Source organism: Tupaia chinensis, unplaced genomic scaffold (genome assembly GCF_000334495.1).
Source record: "Tupaia chinensis unplaced genomic scaffold, TupChi_1.0 Scaffold000031_1, whole genome shotgun sequence".
Taxonomy (NCBI): domain Eukaryota; kingdom Metazoa; phylum Chordata; class Mammalia; order Scandentia; family Tupaiidae; genus Tupaia; species Tupaia belangeri.
In genome coordinates, this window is record NW_006159461.1 from 1958574 (window position 1) to 1975054 (window position 16481).

The 16481-nt window shown below is 47.9% G+C and overlaps 1 protein-coding gene across 1 annotated transcript in view; it reads left to right on the forward strand.

Annotated features, from left to right (window-relative positions):
- Positions 1 to 16481, forward strand: part of PXDNL (peroxidasin like) — a 525965-nt gene that overhangs the window by 237104 nt on the left and 272380 nt on the right. The window contains 2 exon segments of the mRNA XM_006140357.1: positions 2539 to 2606; positions 9045 to 9049. Coding sequence (XP_006140419.1) covers positions 2539 to 2606; positions 9045 to 9049 — 73 coding nt within the window.

The following is a 16481-nucleotide window of genomic DNA, read 5'->3' on the forward strand; positions in this document are numbered from 1 at the left end:
TCTCTCCCTTTCTCACGTGTGTCTGTGGGACTGAGGATAGTAGGTCATGCTCTCTCCCTTTCTCACGTGTGTCTGTGGGACTGAGGATAGTAGGTCATGCTCTCTCCCTTTCTCACGTGTGCCTGTGGGACTGAGGATAGTAGGTCATGCTCTCTCCCTTTCTCACGTGTGGCTATGGGACTAATGATGGTATGTCGTGCTCTTTCCTTTCTCACGCGTGGCTGTGGGACTGACGATAGTAGGTCATGCTCTCTCCCTTTCTCACGTGTGTCTGTGGGACTGACGATAGTAGGCCATGCTTCCTCCCTTTCTCACGCGTGGCTGTGACAGGGTAAAGTGCTAGCTCCTGAGGGCGTCTTTGGAATGAAATGAACCAACTTCTCTCTCTCTGGTACTGCTCTTGGGAGAATGAAGAAAATGGTCACTCAGATCGTTTCCTGTGGGGTGTGACTCTGATGAGACTGAGACTGTATACACACATCATGTATCGCACATACACACCACACACCAGGTGTGCTAATTACACACACATTCTTAATTCTACATGCTGGTGTGCATATTTAATAGAGTAAGGGAGAAGGAGCCATTTTTCATATCACTATTAGTGTGGTCGTAGTTTTGAGAGCTAAAGGAAGTGTATTTTAGATTTTAAAGAATAAAATGGAAGTGTACAGAGAGTAGATGAATGACAAACTCAGGACAGTGTGTGGGTCTGGTATGAACTAAATATGAACTGTGTTGTTTGCTTTCTTTGCTTTTTTTTTTTTTTTTTTTTGGAGAGGTTTTTGCTATAGGGCACGTGCGCTTGCCAGAAAGACAGAGAGACAGAAAGCAAGAAATCACCCTCAGGGAAGATGGCCACACCACAATTCCTTCTCCTCCATTCTCCTCTTGAGATCTTGGGCACTCACGCACACATGCCTGACGTGAATTTAAACCACCCGGACCAGGACTCGAACTGCAGTTGACTACATGAGTCCAGTGTCTTAGCCATTACACCAACTGCTGGTCCCTAACAGTGTTGCTTTCAATCAGCTTCAAACTCTGTGACTACACAGAGGACTAGAACTTCGATTGGCTCGTCGGCTGAGCTGAGAGTTGTCCACGAAAAGGGACATAATCACCGGGTAGCACCTGCCTGAATGCAAGCTGGAGATCAGTCGTCCTGTTCACCCCCCCACCCATGACAAGGACACTGGGTGGCTACCAATGAAGAGTGTGGCTTTGATGACACAGTTGGGGTGTCAGTAGCTTTACAGGCCCTTGAGGAGGCCAGGGGTGAGGGCTTCAGTGACGAGGCTGGGAGAAGACAAGAGTGGAGGTCTCTGGCTGGCTGTGGAGTTGTGAACGACTAAATCCACCACCTGCTCCACTGGCCCAAACACTCCTAAGAAGTCACATGAAAAACACCCATCAAACAATGTTTTATAGACACTAGAAGCGAATCCTTTAGTACTGGACTCTGGCGTAGATTTTTAGATGATGTGAGGACTTCTTGTTATAGAATATTTAGGAACACGTGTGCCAACCCGACTAGCAGATTTCCCTCTACATTTAGAAATGCCACGGTTTGAATTTGAAAGAAATTTCAAGTGTCTTCATTAGAAAAACAATCCCTCATTTTCATTCGCCAGAGTACCCTTTCCAACGCTTTCAAAGCTGCTGGAAGGTGATTTTCTGTGACCTGCGTTACTGTTCAAATCCAATTTACTTCTGCCACCTGTTATTTTCCTCCCTAGATTTTTTAGAAGTCATTTTTGGACCATTTGCGGGTGCTACAACAGGAAGCTCACTTTCTGCGGTGCAATCGACCTTGGTGTGACAGGTCGGCGCATGCACAAGTGCCGCTGTGAGCCGGTGGCCTTGATGTTTACTCTTCAGGGAAACCGGTTCCGCCTGAGCCCGCGAGGTCCACCTGCTTGTGCAGGGACAGACCCTCAGTGACTGTGACCGTGCTGACAACACGCCTCTGAAGTGACAAGCATCAGGAGAATGGGAAATGTGCTGTTAGGTTGTCTAATGTTCTTTTAGGGCCATTTTAGGCTAATTTAATAAATATAAATTATTTTTGAAAAATCTCTTGTGACAAAACTTTTTTTTTTCGGTTTTTGCCATAAAGCGTGTGTGCTAACTGGAGACAGAGAGAGAGAGTGAAAGAGAAAGTGAAAATTACCCCCCAGGTGGGAATGGACACACTGCAATCCCTGTCCCTCCATTCTCCTCTGGTGATTTTGACATTGCACACACACACACACACACACACACACACACACACATACACACACATGCACGGTATGATTTTTAAGCAACTGGGTCTGGGCCTCACACTGTGGTCAGCCGCGTGGGAGTCCAGCACTGTAACGGCCATGCCACCTGCTGGCCCTGACAAACTAACGTTGTAATTAAGTCTTTCTGAACGCTTCGAGAACTGTGTTAGTGGCTGATTTTCTCTTGCATGAAGCACAATATTTGGGGGAACAGTTAGAAATCTTGCAGAACGTGTGGCTCACTCTGGAACTATTTTTTTTTTTTTTTCAGTCTCCCGAACAACAATCACATCAGAAAGATTTCCAGAAATGCTTTTGAAGGCCTTGAAGATTTGGTCTGTCTGTAAGTATCTGTAAGTTGTAAGAAAAAAACAATGGGTTATGGTAGTGATGAATTAGTTTTGGCTTTTTGTTGGTTTTTACGAGAGTAATTTTTCACATTCTTGAAGTCACTGTTGCCTTTTTCACAGAAATCACATTTGCACATTTCTCAGTAAAGTGAACTGGGCTTTCTTTGGATTGTGCTTTTGAAAACGTTTGAAAATTTATGTACATCTCTCTACCTCCATCCTTGCCATAAAAATCCAAAATGGAAGGAAAATAAAAGCACGAGTCCATCCAATATTTCTCTTTCACATTTCATTAACAAGTAATTGTAAAAAATTCCATACGTCCAAAGGAAGCTTTCTGTCAACACTCAGCCATCCAGGACCTTCTGGAGCCAGTGAGCGCTCTAATTAGGAACTGTAATGAATTTGGCTTAGAACCAAATTTTGGGAAGTTTAGCTCACAAACATAACCACTGATGTTGCTAAGCATTTCGCGTATTATTGGTGAATGGGGCGAAGGGGTTTTAAACAACTGACAGTCTTGAGGCATGTTGGTAAATGGAATACTGGGTGGTCATGATTGGTCATGCTGGGGGAAGGCTGATGGAAGGAACTGCAGGGTGTTTGTTTGGTTCAAGAAGCTTAAGGCAGTTAATGTTTTTGCACAAATATCTTCATTTGTGGATTCATTAAGCACTCTATTCAAAAAGTTAAATGTACTTTTAATATATTTTTTGCTGTAAGTCACGTATGCTTGCCAGTGAGAGAGAGAGAGAGACAGAGAGAAAGAGAGATAAATCAACACCATGATGCAATCCTTTCTCCATTGTCCCCTTGGAATTTTGGACATGCATACACATGTGCCTGGCACGATTTTTAAGCCACCAAAGTCTAGACTTGAATCATGCAGTCAGCCATGTGGAATCCAGTGGCTTAACCACAGTACCTGCTGACCTGAAATTTACTTTTTAAAGAGAAGATGCTACCTCTGTCTTTTCCTCTGATTGGATGCCCACAATCGTAGCATCTTCTTGAAGCACTAGAATTCCTACTATACTCCAGCTCAAGAGTCTCAGAGCCCCTTCCCTTCCGCTCAGGTGCCTCGGGCTCCCACAAGGCCTCCCAGGACCGTTCTCATGGCTCAGTCCTGCAGTCTTAGGCTCCTCTAGAATCAGTCCGCTCCGTTTGGTATCAGCATCGATAACCAATCCAACAGGCCTGCAGGGGCAAGCCGTCTTGATTTCAGGCTTGCATGTCATGAAGGACCCTTGGAACTTCTAGAGTGGTGCTGTGGAGTCTGCTCTTTGGTATGAAGCAGCTTGAATTTTTTTTTTTTTCTTTTTAAGAAAAAGCTTACTTATTTATTTCAAGAGAGAGTGCGAGAGAGTGAGAGTGAGAGAGAGAAGCACCTTGATGGGGTCCCCACGCTGCAGCACACCCCAGCCTGACTCACAGACACGCACATGCCCAGCACATGCAGGAAGAACTTGGGACCAAGCGTGGACCCTGTCTGTGTGGCAGCAGGCTGGCAGAGCCCCACGCCACTGCGGTGAGACGCTCATAAACAGCAGACTGGAATATTTACAGCTGTGTAACGATGGCTCAGAGACAATTTCATCGCGAGTGCTAATATCCAATAAGGATGCTCTTTGGTATGAAGCAGCTTGAATTTTTTTTTTTTCTTTTTAAGAAAAAGCTTACTTATTTATTTCAAGAGAGAGTGCGAGAGAGTGAGAGTGAGAGAGAGAAGCACCTTGATGGGGTCCCCACGCTGCAGCACACCCCAGCCTGACTCACAGACACGCACATGCCCAGCACATGCAGGAAGAACTTGGGACCAAGCGTGGACCCTGTCTGTGTGGCAGCAGGCTGGCAGAGCCCCACGCCACTGCGGTGAGACGCTCATAAACAGCAGACTGGAATATTTACAGCTGTGTAACGATGGCTCAGAGACAATTTCATCGCGAGTGCTAATATCCAATAAGGAAATTTAACACGATGACAGATACTGGCGTGGACTTAATTTTGGATAAGACGAATGCTCACCATGGCTGAGGCTGGGATCAATTTCACGCGCAAGTGCACCGTGAGCTTGAGGAAGAACAAGGAAACATTTCTCAAAACTCCCAGCCAGGGCTCTGACCAGCTCCAACACTGCTTGTTAATCGAAAGGGAAAAGTCGCCGGGCTCTGCAAGCTATGCGATTAGGAGTGGGCAGGGTAGCTTGTAACGTGGTAAGCCGTCAGAGTGGCCATCACGTGGCCACCACAGTCAATCTTCCCAGGTTTCTGGTTACATTGCCACTGCGGCGTTGCCTCTCAAACCAGGGACTGCAGAGACAGCTGGTAGCGACTCAAAGCCCCATTCAGTGCGGACACCTGTGGCTTCCTCGTCCGCCTGTCTTTCGTGCTGTTTGACGCTGGACTCACTGTTCCTCCATTTCCCCATCTCAGGAAGCTTGCTCTCCACCCCAGTCACACATATGCTGCTGCCCGCTTTTTCCTTGGCTGTTGGTTTTTGCATCTTGTCTTGGCATTTTAAAAATGATTACTTATTGGGAACCAGCAGTTAGCGTAATGGCTATGTCGCTGGACTCCCATGTAGTCGACCGCGGTTCGCGTCCCGGACCCGGTGGCTTGAAACTCACGCCGGGCGCGTGTGCGTGCGTGCCTGAGATCCCGAGAGGAGAATGGAGGAGAAGGGATTGTGGCATGACCACCCCCCTGGGGGGTGATTTCTCGCTTTCTGTCTCTATGTCTCTCTCTGTCTGTCTGGCGAGCGCACACGCCCTACAGTGAAAATCTCTCTCAAAAAAAAAAAAAAAAAGATTACTTATTTATTCCTTCCATGAGCAAGAGAGAAAGAGAGGCAGCACCCCCAGTAGAGCCCTGCTGATGTGACCCATCCCCAGCCTCAACTGGCCCTGAGCCCAGGCTCCGTGTGTACCCAGAGTCCTCCCTCACAGAACACCGCATTTCATGGCTGTGCCGTGGCCATCTTTAACCTCACCGTCTCCGCGAATCACCGTCCGTCACCCACACCTCTTCTTCCGTTGTCATTTCCTTCTCTCCCGTGGAGCCCTGTTTGTCCCACTGCATAGATTGCAGAGGTTTTTATTTCTTTTTTTTTTGGAGAGGTTTTCGCTATAGGGCGCGTGCGCTCGCCAGACAGACAGAGAGAGACATAGAGACAGAAAGCGAGAAATCACCCCCCAGGGGGGATGGTCACGCCGCAATCCCTTCTCCTCCTTTCTCCTCTCGGGATCTTGGGCACGCACGCACACGCGCCCGGCGTGAGATTTAAGCCACCGGGTCCGAGACGCGAACCGCGGTCGACTACGTGGGAGTCCAGTGACATAGCCATTACGCTAACTGCTGGTTCCCGAGGTTTTTATTTCTTAGCCATTTGCTAACATGTTTGCTTCCCGACCTCCCTGCTGGGTCCTCTGAAGGCCAGTGGCTGTGCTCTCTGTCCCACCGCCTACTCCGCACCTAGAACCAGCGTCCAGAACACAGTAACTGCTCATCGGTATTTGCCCAACAGATGTGTAAGATGCTCGATAAATGCTTGATATTTAGTGATGAGTACTCTTAGTTATGGCAAGTTAATTATTCTTTTTTCTTTTTAGAGAGAGGTTTTTGTTACAGGGCACATGCACTTGCTGGAGACACAGAGAGAGGCAGAGAGAGAAAAAGCAAGAAAGCACCCCCCAGGAGAATGGCCATGCCACAGTCCTTTCTCCACCATTTTCTCCTGGGGTTTTGGGCATACACACACATGTTCCCAGTGTGAGTTTCAAGCCCCTGGGTCTGGGACTCGAACTGTGGTTGGCCATGTGGGAGTCCAGCACTGTAACCACTATCCCACCTGCTGCCCAAGTTAATTAGCCTTAAGAGGGAAGAATGACCGCACTATGAAGCGCCTTCGCTATTTCAGCAGCATGTGTTTATTCATTATTTACACCGTGCATTTCCCTGGGGGTTTCAAGTGCTTAGATGACACACAGTTGCTATGGTGCTCGCATACTCAGCAGGTTATTTTTCATTAGACTAAGCGTACCTAGGAATCTCAGCTTTACTCCGCCTAACACAAAGGATAGAATACATTTTTGTCTAAGACAAAAACATTTCTGACCTCATCTGAAATTCTAACGTGTTTTGGTCCAAAATATATCGTTCATTCCCTGGGGCAAAAACAAATGGAAACATCTTAGGATGAGTTTTGCTTTCAGATTCGGAAGGAAAAGTACAATGGCTGGAAAATATCCCTGCTAACTGCAGGTCCTTCAAGGTCAGCCGAATTTGGAGTGCAGGACTGAGCACACAGTGCTCCCGCTCTGCGGGCTGGCGGTCAGCTCCTCTGAGGAGCAGCATTCCCGAGATTCGCGATTTCTGCCCAAAACGGAGTTCACCTAATGATACATTCCTAAGTACAATTTATTCAGAAACATCTCTGCACCAAGTGATGCTGCTCTTTCTCAGGGGCAGTGCTAACTGCACAAGTTGCATGAAACATCGTCCCTGGTCTGAAAACTTGCAAGTCTGTGCACACGGACACAGAGTGGGCACCGCTGGCTGGTGTTCGACAGGGAACTCTCTCCCACTTTCGGATATGTGATTCTCTCTGTGGCTCTGGTTTCCATCTCCCGGGTTTAGTTTGTGGTCTCAATTATAGTGGCTTCTTCCTCTAGCCTAGGTCTGGGCGTCCTTGTCCTGTCACCAAATGCTGCTTCTGCTGGACCCCCAGCCTTCTCGGACTGTCTGAATGTGTCACTTGGTGGGGTCTCAGCACAGACCTCATCCAGGTCTCTGGTTTCCTTGACCTTAGTGGGAGTCCTCCATTCCTTCCGCAACCTATGGCTACGAAGGTATTCCCTTATTTTTGAAATACAGTGGTGCCCTCTGGACTCTGTGTGCTGCTCTTCTTCGATCTGATGACCGCAATGGCTGCAAGTGACTTCCATGCAAGTAGCACATGTGGTGTGGACGAAGGGCTGATTCACGTGCCCATGGATGGAGTGGGGCGTTCTGAGATTCCAGCACATCACTCAGAACAGCGTGCATCGAGACTCATGAATTGCTTATTTCTGGAATTTTCCATGTGGTATTTTCAGACCAGAGTTGACCACAGGTAACTGAAGCCATGGAAGGTGAAACTGTAGATAAGGGGGAAGTCTGAGGCTTTTAATAATGTCACCTTGAGGTTCACGACCCTGACCCACCCTGGCTACACTCACTTCCTGAGTTTTAACAACGATCCTTCAACATGGCGAGAGTTCCCTGTAGTTCTTCCTTATTCAGTTAGCTTCTGCTGTGTGCAAACCATGCAGAACCTAACAAGAAGGAGTTCCTATTCCTCATGATGGGTGGCCGGGTGGTTCTGCTCTGGGCTGACGCTGTGGGGCTGGGAGGTCGAGCATGGCTTTGTTCTCGTATCTGACTACCGCGTCGTGTCGGCTGGCGTGTCCTTCTCTTCCACACTTGGCCTGTCTCCAGTCACCTATAATGACTGGGTGGGAGGGGCCTGGGTGGAGCATGCTAAGGAGCTGGCAGCTTTGACAAGGGCCAAATGACAGGGAAGAGGTGGGTCACGCTGGCCCCTGGCTTTCGATACTGACCCCTTATGTCTGCTCACCGCACACCAGCCTCCATTCCTGCCGTCCACTGGCAGTTCCTTAGTGAAGGCCACTCACGTTGCTAAGAACATGAAGCCGTTCCCTTAGGGGCCTTGCTGGGTGCTGGCCCTCTGACCTCGCTGGCCTCAGTGGCACCACCCAGTTCCCGTCTGCCTTGGGCTTAGCCCGCTCACGCTCCGTCGCCCTGTCCTCTCCCTCACCTCGCCTGTCCCCATCACCCTCCCTGAGGCTGAGCCAGCGTGACCCGACTGGACACGGCTGGCTCTCAGCCCGACCTCACTGCGGCCTGATGTCTCCCCCCCACACACTCAGCTCAGGAGTGCAAGCCCGACGGGCTTAAGTCAGCTTTGTATCTTTCTCCTTTCAAGCCACTCCTTACTTTCCCTTCAGACATGCTTTTCTTTTTAAAGTTTATTTATTCATTAGAGAGAGACAGAGAGCAAGCAACGGCCACACCTAGCAGGGTCCCCACAGGCGATCCGGCCTGGGCCAGGCTGTCACGGGCACGCATGTGCAAGGCATGCACAGGGCGGCCCGAGGACACGAGCCCACGACCTGCCCGTGTGCGTCCAGTGTGGCTGTGACTGCACCGCTGCCCAGCCCCGACACGCTTCTTCCTTCAGGAAATAGCAAGGGCGGACTCGGTCATCCACACCAAGCGTCCAGACACCACGCTGGCCTCCACATGCCCCTGCGGCCAGTCAGCGGTCAGGTCCTGGGGGCTCTGTGCGAGCATCGTCCCTGTGCCCCCCGTGCCTGTCCCCACCCCATCACCTTGTGCTCCTCGTTGTCCGTCACCCTTATGATGACAAGACCTAGTTTCCGTCCAAAGCCTTTCTGAATCTTCGAAGGGTCACCGGTCATCGCTATAAAACAGACTCGGTCCAGCCACTCTTCCTAGGGCCGTTACATGGCGGCTGCGCTGGGCGTAAGAACAACCCCATGGACGCCACGCACAAGATTCCGCTTCACTCACCTTTCCAGCGGCCCTTTTCCCAGGGGTTGTTTAATGTTCTTTTCTCCTTCCTTTCCTTTCCTTCTCCCTTGCTTTGCCTCACCTCCCCTCTATCTCCCCTCCCCTCCCCTCTCCTCCCCTCCCTTCCCTTCCTCTCTCTCCTCTCCTCTCCTCTCCTCTCCTCCCTCTCCTCTCCTCTCTGCTCTTTTCCTTGTTTTTTTTTCCTTTCCTCTCCTCCCCTTTCCTTCTTTCCCTTCCCTCCCTTTCCCTTTCCCTTCCCTTCCCTTCCCTTCCCTTCCCTTCCCTTCCCTTCTCTTCCCTTCCCTTCCCTTTTCTTTCCTTCCCTTCCCTTCCCTTCCCTTCCCTTCCCTTAAAAAAATGGGATCACTGCAATTGTCTCCCCTCTATCTCCCCTCCCCTCCCCTCTCCTCCCCTCCCTTCCCTTCCTCTCTCTCCTCTCCTCTCCTCTCCTCTCCTCCCTCTCCTCTCCTCTCTGCTCTTTTCCTTGTTTTTTTTTCCTTTCCTCTCCTCCCCTTTCCTTCTTTCCCTTCCCTCCCTTTCCCTTTCCCTTCCCTTCCCTTTCCTTTTCTTTCCTTCTCTTCCCTTCCCTTCCCTTTCCTTTTCTTTCCTTTCCTTTTTACTCTCTTTTTCTCCTTCCCTTCCCTTCTTTCTCTCTTTTTAAAGGTTTTTATTTTAGGGCTCATGCATTCATCGGAGAGAGACAGAGAGAGTCAGAGACAGTGAGAGGGAAAGTGAAGAATCACTCTGCCCCCAAGAGAGGATGACCATGCCATAACCTCTTCTCCATTTTCCTCCCAGGATTTTGGGCATGCTCGCACACATGTCCAGAGTGATCTTCAAGCCACCAGGTCTGGTACTCAAACTGCAGTGGGCCATGTGGGAGTCCAGTGACGTAATTGCCATGCCATCTGCTGGCCCCCCTTTTCTCTCTCTCTCTTTCTTTCTCTCTTCCTTCCTTTCTTTCTTTCTCTCTTTCTTTCTCTCTCTTTTCTTTCTTTTTCTCTCTTTCTTTCCTTCTTATTTCATTTTTTCTCTTTCTTTTCCTTCCCTTCCATGAGTGAGAAAACAGAGTGGCAGAGAGAGACAAGCAGCCCCAACAAAGTCCCAACACTAACTGACCTCCAGCCTCGGCCTCAGCCAGCCCTGGATCCTGGGCTGGTGTGTGCCAGTGTACTCAGGGAGGTCTCTAGGTGTGAACCCACACCTTCCTGTGTGGGTCAGCCTTGCAGAGCATCACATAACACTGTCCAGTCCCGCTTCTTCCGCTGTCTTCCCCATCGCCTCCCTAAACTCTGTGCTTGGAAGCTCCTGATGGGTGGCATTTGAAACCCTCTGCACTGCTACTTCGGTGGCCTTTTTGCTAGTGGTGGATTATGCTGGAGGACTGTGCCCTCTTGTGAACTCTTTCATTTTTTCTGTGACTGATTCTCAGATCACATGACGGATCTATTGCTCGTTGTCACCTACCGTGCTGATACATCATTCCTGATGTGTGAGGCCTTGCAGCTGGGAACGGTGAGCACGGAATGATTAACTTCCAAGACAGCAACGTGGAAGAGCCAGTGTGGAGACCAGAGGGAGCCAGCAGTCTCAGGCCTCCCACTATGAAGAGAGCGCACCCACCCACACCTTCCTGTGTGGGTCAGCCTTGCAGAGCATCACATAACACTGTCCAGTCCCGCTTCTTCCGCTGTCTTCCCCATCGCCTCCCTAAACTCTGTGCTTGGAAGCTCCTGATGGGTGGCATTTGAAACCCTCTGCACTGCTACTTCGGTGGCCTTTTTGCTAGTGGTGGATTATGCTGGAGGACTGTGCCCTCTTGTGAACTCTTTCATTTTTTCTGTGACTGATTCTCAGATCACATGACGGATCTATTGCTCGTTGTCACCTACCGTGCTGATACATCATTCCTGATGTGTGAGGCCTTGCAGCTGGGAACGGTGAGCACGGAATGATTAACTTCCAAGACAGCAACGTGGAAGAGCCAGTGTGGAGACCAGAGGGAGCCAGCAGTCTCAGGCCTCCCACTATGAAGAGAGCGCACCCTGATGAATGGCTGGAGGGTCTGGTCTGCTCAGTCGGTTTACTACTGGGGGCATGGCCGCATCAAGCCGTCGTAACTCAGTGAGAACAAGCGTTGACAGTGCTCAGCTCTGCATCCATCTTCACCCAGCGTCTTATTGCCGTCTGAATCCCACAGAGAGTGGCCACCAGGAAAAGAATGTGCTAACAACCCGAGAAGAACAGTCTGGTCTTCAAGGAAGAGATTGTGTAGAATTGGTGCCAAATTCTTCTTTAGTAAAATTCCCCAGTGGGTGACCTAGACCTAGGGCTGTCTTTTAAGAGGGTTTCAGTGATGGCTTTAACTTCCTTAATGGGGATAGCTACTCTGCTGATCTGTTTCCCGGGGAGCTGAGGGAGCTGCTGCTCTGTGAGGAGCCGGGCTGCCTCCCTGGGCTGTCAAGTTCATGTGGGTAGGTTTATTTGTATTGCACTGTGATTCGAACTTTATTACTCCTCAGTCTGGTTTTTGTGTCTCGGGTTTGTTCTTTGTCAGTTGATTTTGGCAATTTTCAATGTTATTAACTGAGATTTGTCAAGTTTATTCATCTTTTCCAGTCAGCTCTTTTTTTTTTTTTTTTTTGGTGGAGGGGTTTCTGATTTTCTCTGTTGTTTTTGTTTTGAATTTCATTGATTTCTGCTCGTTTCTGTTATTTCCTTTCTTCTTGCTTTGAGTTTCTTTTTCTCTTTTATTCTAGACTTGAGGGAGTTGCTTTGATTACTGACTTGAGCCTTCTCATCCTGTGCAGTGGAAGCATGTCACATGTTAAAACTCTCTCCCCGCGCTGATACCTGTGTCCCACGGATTCTGACATGTTGTATTTTCACTTTCCTCAGTTCCGTGTATGTACTTTTAGTTTTTTTCTGATGTTCTCTTTGACTTAGGGATTATATGTAGGTATGTTGGCTGGTTTCCAAATGTTTAGATATTTTCCTGCTATTGTTCTGCTCTGGATTCCACTGTGGTCAGAAAGTAACTATATTTTTTCAGTTTTTTGAAATGGTTGAATATTGTTTTATGACCCAGGACATAATCTGCCTTAACATGTGTCCTACGGTAACCTTAAGTGGGTATGGATTCTGATGGGGGTGGAGTATTTTATAAACATGAATTAGATGCTGTTTTTCATGATGTCATTGAGTTCTTCTAGATCCTGGCTCATTTTCTGTCTAGATCTCCTCCTCCTCCTCCTTCTTCTTTTTTTAACAGACATTTTTGCTATAGGGTGTGTGTGCTCGCTGGAGAGAGAGAGAGAAAGTGAAAAATCACCCCGGGGGTGATGACCACACCATGATCCCTCTCCTCCACTCTTCTCTTGGGATTTTGAGCACGCACACATATGCACCTGGTGTGAGTCTCGAGCCGCTAGGTCCAGAGCTCAAACCATGGTCAGCCACGTGGCAATCTACGGCCTTAACCACTACACTACCTGCTGGCCCCCTGTCTAGGTTTTCTTTCTTTTTTTTTATTTGGAGAAGTTTTTGCTATAGGGCATGTGCGCTCACCAGACAGACAGAGAGAGACAGAGAGACAGAAAGCAAGAAATCACCCCCCAGGGGGGATGGCCAGGCTGCAATCCCTTCTCCTCCATCCTCCTCTCAGGATCTGGGGCACACACGCACACGAGCCTGGCATGTGTTTAAGTTTTTTTTTCCAGGACTCGAACCACGGTCAACTACATGGGAGTCCAGTGACATAGCCTTTATGCTAACTGCTGGTCCTAAGGTTTTCTACCAATTATTGAGAAAGGGGTGTTGACATCATTAGCTATATTATAAATATAATCGTTATATATAACTACATATGAGCACCAACTGTGGATTTAACTATTTCTCCTGTCAGTTCGGTCAGTTTTGCTTCATGTGTTTTGTAGTTCCGTGTCTGGTGCATGCATTGGGCTGTCATGTCTTCCTGGCAAGTGACCTGTTTATCCTTAGATGATATCTCCTGTCACAGTACAATATTTCATCACAGAATCATGTTTTGGTGGGACCAGCAGTAGTGTCATGGCTATGTTGCTGAACTCCCATGTAGCCGACCATGGTTCGAGTCTCAGACCTGGTGGCTTAAACTCACGCCAGGCATGTGTGCATGCATGCCCAAGATCCTGAGAGGAGAAGGGATTGTAGTGTGGCCATTTCCCCTGGGGGGGTGATTTCTCACTTTCTGTTTCTGTCTCTCTCTGTCTTTCTGGCAAGTGCATGCGCCCTATAGCAAAAAAAAAAAAAAAAGAATCATGTTTTGGTCAACAATGAACTGAATATAAGGTAATACAAACTCCTGTTCTGTTGTAACTCCGTGGCACAGGTCACTTTGTGCTGACGTTGGTGGGCTGCCAGCTGTGTACAAGTTCGCACGTGCAGTTACGCACCGTACACATTCGACCGTCGATGTCGTAACAGACGACTGTGCCCCGGTCTGCGTAGTTACTACGCTATGCTGCTGCCGAGATTCGGGGCGCTCCCCAGGTCACTGAGATAGGTCACGGCCCCCGCGCTGGCCCGCGACATCGCCTGTCCACCAGGGCTCTCGACCGCACCGTTCTCTCTCCTGCCTGGCTGTGCTCACGGCGGCCCTTCCAGGGGGCAAGACGCAGAGGCGGAAGGCGGTAGTACTGAGGATCTTGACCCGGGGTCAATTTAGGCTCATGTATATGTTTGTGTCTAAGTTTTTAACAACAATATTTACAAAGAAACGTAAAAAGTAAGCAGATAAAAACTTGCAGAATAAGCATTTGAGAGAGGGAATATTGTGGCCAGCTGTTTAATATATGTGTGTTTTAAGTTAAACGTTATTACCAAAGAGTCAAAAGTTTCAAAATTTAAGTTTAAAAAGTAAAAAAAAAAAAAAAATTACAACAAGCTAAGGTTAATTCATTGTTGAAGACAGAAATCTTTCAAAACGAATTTAGTGTAGCGCGGGCGTGCAGGGGTGAAGTCTACGGTGAGCAGGGACGCCCTCGCCTTTGCATTCTCGCCATCTCTCGCCGGCTTCCCGGCAGGCTCCGTTCACGGGGAGGGCCCTCAATATGTGCACCGTTTTTTACCTTTGCTGTCATATTTTTGCTGCATCTTTTCCGCGTTGCAGTTTGTTTCAAATACACAGATACTTGCGTGTTAGCGTCGCCTCCGCACGCAGCGTAGTGACGTGCCGGGCAGGTTTGGAGCTGGGAACCGCAGGCCGCAGCTGTTCCCAGGGGTAGGGGGCAGTCCTCACCATCTCCTGTCTACACTGGCAATGCTGTCGTTTCCCGCAGCGTCACCTACGGCTCAGGGTGCTGACGAGGGGAGATGAAATGTGCTGGCCTTATGCCTAATTTCTACTCCATCTGTCCTTCTCGTTCCATGTCTGCCCTCTTATCACTGTCCTTCAGTGTAGACACCCTCTCAAGCCACTCCTTTAGGACAGGCTGCTGCTGACTAGTTTCATTAATTACCTTGAGTTGCTCGCCATTCCCGAAGAATGTCTTGGGTGTAAAATTGGGGGCTGACAACTCCTTCCTTTGACTGTTTGAAAAATGTGCCAATTTCTTCTGCTCCTGTAGTGCTTTTTTGTTTAGTTTTGTTTGTTTGTTTTTTTTTTTTTTAAATGAAAAGACTGCTGTGTTCCTATGCTTTGTCTGCGCTAAGTAAGCTCTCTCTCTTCTCTCACTACTGTCAAGGTTTTGTTTGTTTGTTTGTTTTTTTGTGGTTGTTTTTAATTTGACTATGGAATATCTTGGTTTTTACTTTTTTGGATTTACTCTGTCTGGAGTTCTCTCAGTTCCTTGAATCTGTAAATGTGTCTCTTTTGCCAAATTTGGATGTTTTCAGCCATTATTTCTTCGAAGAATTTTGTTGTTCTTGCCTTCTGTTATAGGGCACAACACTCAGTGGAAAGAGAGGAAGAAAAAGAGAGAGAGAGAGAGGGAGGGAGAGAGAGAGGAAGAGAGGGAGAGGGAGAGGAAGAAAGGGAGGGAGAGAGGGAGATAAACTGACTGGCACTCTCTGACGACTTTTTAAGACTGTAACCCTATATTTCCCCCTATTTCTCACCCTCTGCTCTGTGTCCCACTCTCCTCCCACACTGTCTCTAGCATCTGCAGTTGCTTTCCATTCACTTTTTTCCCTGTATTTTATTGATTCACAAAATATTTTAGTTAATCTAACTACTTTCAGTAGCAAGTTCAACTGACATATACGTATTTTTGAACACATGTTTGACTTTAGGCATGAAACTCTGTGAGCAGAATGAATATGTTCTAAGTAGCACCTAGTTGAGGCTATATAGCTTACCGTGGTCACTAAATAGGTATTTTTAATATATTTTTCTAATTTCGAGGAAGACAGTTTTAGCTTTAATAGATCAAAATCACAAGGACACTAGTGTCAAAGGACCGGCCCACCTGTGTGGCCCCACTTTACCTTCGTCACCTCTTTCAAATCACATCTTCAAATACTGTCACAGTCTCAAACACTCAGGGTTAAGATTTCGATACATATATGCTTTGGGGTGAAGGAGAATTCAGTCCATAAAAATTCAGTTCACAACAGCATTTATTTCTTGACTTGTAAAATTCATTTTGAGGGACCAGCAGTTAGCATAATGGCTATGTTGCTGAATTCCCATGTGCCAGGGTCCAGCCTCGGCATGGGTGGGTTATCTCGACGGAGGCGGCGAAGGTGAACAGAAGACAGAGGCCTCGATGCCTTTTCATGCACGTCCTATGCCGGACACTCCTCAAAGATCGCTCTCTGAGGAGTGACAACTGCTAGGAATCATCGTGCCTTTTTATTGAAAGTGTGATACATGCAAGTAAATGGGTGAGGGGCAGTAAAAGATTTACTCTAAGGAACAGGGTATACAAAGCATGGAAGCAATAATTATAAAACATGCTGTTTGTCTTGTCAGATCAGGTAAAGTCAATCACAGTTCTCAGGATGAGGAAGTCCATTTGTCTGTTGTATCTTCTTCTTAGATCTTGATTACTGGGAAGGGTCTTTTGGCGATAACATTGGTTACAACGACCTAGATGGAAAGCTTGTCTTGCTAAGTAAAGGCACAGTTAATATATGGACTATCTATACATTACAACAATGGAGGGTGAGTCTATGATCTATATGGGAAAGGAAGATGATCTTGCTGCTCAGGAGACAACACAGGATGTTTTATTAGCAGTTTTTCATAGTCAACAGCACATAGATGAAAAACTCTTTGTAGTTGAAAGCTACCT